This window comes from Babylonia areolata, chromosome 21 (assembly GCF_041734735.1).
Source record: "Babylonia areolata isolate BAREFJ2019XMU chromosome 21, ASM4173473v1, whole genome shotgun sequence".
Classification (NCBI taxonomy): Eukaryota; Metazoa; Mollusca; class Gastropoda; order Neogastropoda; family Buccinidae; genus Babylonia; species Babylonia areolata.
This window is the reverse complement of record NC_134896.1, coordinates 39236270-39241269: the sequence shown is the minus strand read 5'-3', so window position 1 is coordinate 39241269 and position 5000 is coordinate 39236270. Positions and strand designations below refer to the sequence as shown.

Sequence of the window (5000 nt, the reverse complement as noted above, 5' to 3'; positions counted from 1 at the left end):
GTCCTGCCCATGAAGGTTTGGGTTTTGGTCCCTGGGCCAAGGTCTCTGTCTCTGTCTGTCTGTCTCTGTCTCTGTCTCCTCTCTGTCTGTCTGTCTGTCTCTCTGTCTCTGTCTCTGTCTGTCTGTCTCTGTCTCCTCTCTGTCTGTCTGTCTGTATTTCTGTCTGTCTCTCTGTCTGTGTCTCCTCTCTGTCTGTCTGTCTGTATTTCTGTCTGTCTCTCTGTCTGTGTCTCCTCTCTGTCTGTCTGTCTGTCTGTCTGTCTCTCTGTCTCTCTCTCTCCCCACACACCGTCCTGCCCATGAAAGTTTTGTTTTTCTCCTTCGCCTCCCCCCCCCCCCGCCCCACCCTGTCTCCTCTATCTCTCCTCTCTCCACACCGTCCTACGCAAAAAAAGGTTTTTCCCTAGCTCCCCCCACCCCCCTCTCCACTCCCCCGCCCTCTTCTGTGTGTGTGTGTGTGTGTGTGTGTGTGTGTGTGTGTGTGTGTGTGTGTGTGTGTGTGTGTGTGTGTATCTCTGTCTGTCTGTCTCTCTCTGTTATATTGTTTGCGTGTACAACCCTTTTCACACCCTGTCCCCTTGTGAATGGACTAATTGGGCCTGACCGCAATAAACCGTTCGTTCGTTCTCTCTCTCTCTGTCTCTCTCTCTGTCTCTCTCTGTGTCTATCTCTGTGTCTCTGTCTGTCTATCTGTCTGTCTGTCTCTCTCTTGCAACCTGGGCAGGGAAGATGAATTGCATTTTTTTGTTATGTTGCCCTGCTTTGAGCGACCTCAGACAAAGATTAATTCAACCTAAATATTATAAAGATCCCTGTGCTTTTAGATTTAATCTGCTCAACAAAACTTGGCAATATACTTACATGAGGCATTGAAAGAGACTTCGAATCGTTATTTTGTGAATGTTTTGTTGAGTATTGTATTAGCTACTTTTAGGTTGATTTGTGATGTTGGTTTATCGTGTTAAGTCATTTTCCTTATCTGTTTTCTTGTATGACCCCCTTCAGTAAGGGGATTTGGCCTTAATCTGAATAAAACATCGTTATCGTTATCGTCATCGTTATCTCTCTCTCTTTCCCCTCACCGTCCTGCCCAGGAAGGTTCTGTTCCCTAGCTAGCCCCTCCTATCTCACCTCGCCACTTGACCCTTCAACACTCCCTCAAGCCCCACACATCCCAATTTTTTCCTTTCGTTTTTTTCAGTCTTGCATATAACTTCTTTTCTATCCACAAACAGCATGCTTCTCCTCCTCCCGACTGTTTTTGATGTTGTTGTTGTTGTTGTTGTTGTTGTCGTCTTCATCGTCGTTGTTGTTGTAATTGCTCTTCTTGTTCTTGTTTTTTTTTTTCTTTTTCTTGTTCTTCTTGCTCTCTTCCTCCTCCTCATTCTTCTTCTTCTTCCTCCTCCTCCTCTCCCTCATTCTTCTTCTTCTCCTCCTTCTCCTCCTCTCCCTCATTCTTCTTCCTCTTCTTCCTCTCTTCCTTCTCCTCTCCCTCATTCTTCTTCCTCTCTTCCTTCTCCTCCTCTCCCTTATTCTTCTTCCTCTTCTTCCTCTCCTCCTCCTCCTCCTCTCCCTCCTTCTTCTTCCTCTTCTTCCTCCTCCTCCTCCTCCTCTCCCTCATTCTTCTTCCTCTTCTTCCTCCTCCTCCTCTCCCTCATTCTTCTTCTTCTTATTCCTCTCTTCCTCCTCCTCCTCTCCCTCATTCTTCTTCTTCTTCTTCCTCTCTTCCTCCTCCTCCTCTCCCTTATTCTTCTTCCTCTTCTTCCTCTCTTCCTTCTCCTCCTCTCCCTCATTCTTCTTCTTCTCTTCCTTCTCCTCCTCTCCCTTATTCTTCTTCTTCTTCCTCTCTTCCTTCTCCTCCTCTCTTTCATTCTTCTTCTTCCTCTCTTCCTCCACCTCCTCTCCCTCATTTTTCTTCTTCTTATTCCTCTCTTCCTCCACCTCCTCTCCCTCATTCTTCTTCTTCTTATTCCTCTCTTCCTCCACCTCCTCTCCCTCATTTTTCTTCTTCTTATTCCTCTCTTCCTCCACCTCCTCTCCCTCATTTTTCTTCTTATTCCTCTCTTCCTCCTCCTCCTCTCCCTCATTCTTCTTCTTCTTATTATTCCTCTCTTCCTCCACCTCCTCTGCCTCGTTCTTTTTCTTCTCACCCTCCTCCCCATTCTTCTTCTTCGTCTTCTTCTGGTATTTGTTGTGCGTCTTCCCGAAAGCGGGCGAGTGATTTTGAACTATTTCAAGTATTCTTCTATTCACGCATTCATTTATTTTTTTTCTTTCAATATCACTCACTCTCTGCTTTCCTTCTGGAGGGACAGCTCCTTGCGCTTTCTTTTGTTTTCTTTTTTTTTTAGATTGGTACATTTGAACTTTTTGTTTCCCTGCAAATCCATGACAAGGTGATTATATTTCTCTTCATGAAACAGGACCGAACGACAGACAGACTTATTTCTTCCCCGCCCCCTCCCCTCCTCCCTCCCTCCCTCCCTCCCTCCCCCAGACATAAACTCTGAAGTCCACCGATCGTGGGGTCAGTCGATCTGTTGATCCAGTGAACCCATTGGTTGATTGATTGGTTGGTTGGTTGATTGATCCCTTGCAGGACGACAAGCACCCCGACCTCAGCTATTTCGCACCAGACTGCTTCCATCTCAGTGCCAAAGGCCAGGCTGCTGCTGCCCTGGCGCTGTGGAACAACATGGTAACTTTGATGACTGACTGACTGTGGAACAACATGGTAACTTTGATGACTGACTGACTGACTGTGGAACAACATGGTAACTTTGATGACTGACTGACTGTGGAACAACATGGTAACTTTGATGACTGACTGACTGTGGAACAACATGGTAACTTTGATGACTGACTGACTGACTGTGGAACAACATGGTAACTTTGATGACTGACTGACTGTGGAACAACATGGTAACTGTGATGACTGACTGACTGTGGAACAACATGGTAACTTTGATGACTGACTGACTGTGGAACAACATGGTAACTTTGATGACTGACTGACTGACTGTGGAACAACATGGTAACTGTGATGACTGACTGACTGTGGAACAACATGGTAACTCTGATGACTGACTGACTGTGGAACAACATGGTAACTTTGATGACTGACTGACTGTGGAACAACATGGTAACTCTGATGACTGACTGACTGACTGTGGAACAACATGGTAACTTTGATGACTGACTGACTGACTGTGGAACAACATGGTAACTTTGATGACTGACTGACTGTGGAACAACATGGTAACTTTGATGACTGACTGACTGACTGTGGAACAACATGGTAACTTTGATGACTGACTGACTGTGGAACAACATGGTAACTTTAATGACTGACTGACTGACTGTGGAACAACATGGTAACTGTGATGACTGACTGACTGTGGAACAACATGGTAACTGTGATGACTGACTGACTGTGGAACAACATGGTAACTTTAATGACTGACTGACTGACTGTGGAACAACATGGTAACTTTGATGACTGACTGACTGACTGTGGAACAACATGGTAACTTTGATGACTGACTGACTGACTGTGGAACAACATGGTAACTTTGATGACTGACTGACTGTGGAACAACATGGTAACTTTAATGACTGACTGACTGACTGTGGAACAACATGGTAACTTTAATGACTGACTGACTGACTGTGGAACAACATGGTAACTTTGATGACTGACTGACTGTGGAACAACATGGTAACTTTGATGTCTGACTGACTGTGGAACAACATGGTAACTGTGATGACTGACTGACTTTGGAACAACATGGTAACTGTGATGACTGACTGACTGTGGAACAACATGGTAACTTTGATGACTGACTGACTGTGGAACAACATGGTAACTGTGATGACTGACTGACTGTGGAACAACATGGTAACTTTGATGTCTGACTGACTGTGGAACAACATGGTAACTGTGATGACTGACTGACTTTGGAACAACATGGTAACTGTGATGACTGACTGACTGTGGAACAACATGGTAACTGTGATGACTGACTGACTGTGGAACAACATGGTAACTGTGATGACTGACTGACTGTGGAACAACATGGTAACTTTGATGACTGACTGACTGTGGAACAACATGGTAACTGTGATGACTGACTGACTGTGGAACAACATGGTAACTTTGATGACTGACTGACTGACTGTGGAACAACATGGTAACTTTGATGACTGACTGACTGTGGAACAACATGGTAACTTTGATGACCGACTGGTTTATTGACTGACTGACTGACTGGTTTAATGACTGACTGACTGACTGACTGACTGACTGACTGACTGACTGACTGGTTTAATAACTGACTGACTGACTGACTGGTTTAATGACTGACTGACTGGTTTAATGACTGACTGACTGACTGACTGGTTTAATGACTGACTGACTGACTGACTGGTTTAATGACTGACTGACTGGTTTAATAACTGACTGACTGACAAAACTGACTGACTGACTGGTTTAATAACTGATTGACTGACTAAACATGTTGTGACTGACTGGTTTATTTGACTGACTGACTGACTGATAAAACTGGCTGTAACTGACTGGTTTACTAACTGATTGACTGACTAAACTGGTTGTGACTGACTGGTTTATTTGACTGACTGACTGACTGATAAAACTGGCTGTAACTGACTGGTTTACTAACTGACTGACTGACTGTAACTGATGACTGAATAAATGACTGGCTGTAACTGACTGGTTTAATAACTGACTGACCGACTGACTGAAAAATACACTGGCTCTATCTAGCTGAATTAATGACTGACTGACAAAACTGGCTGCAATGACTGGTTTCAGACTGACTGATTGACTGTAACTGACTGATTTAATGACTGAATAAATGACTGGCTGACAAAACTGGCTGTAACTGAATGGTTTACTAATTGACTGACTGACAAATCTGGCTGTAACTGACTGGTTTACTGGCTGACTGGCTGACTGACTGACTGACTGACAAAACTGGCTG

At 44.4% G+C, this 5000-nt stretch overlaps 1 protein-coding gene across 1 annotated transcript in view; it reads left to right on the top strand.

Moving 5' to 3' along the window:
* LOC143296480 (phospholipase B1, membrane-associated-like) overlaps positions 1 to 5000 on the top strand; it is a 27254-nt gene that overhangs the window by 17900 nt on the left and 4354 nt on the right. Inside the window, exons 10-11 of the mRNA XM_076608437.1 lie at positions 1 to 15; positions 2600 to 2698. The exon at positions 1 to 15 is cut by the window's left edge and continues 166 nt beyond it. Of these exons, the coding sequence (XP_076464552.1) occupies positions 1 to 15; positions 2600 to 2698 (114 nt within the window). The remainder of the gene's footprint in view (positions 16 to 2599; positions 2699 to 5000) is intronic.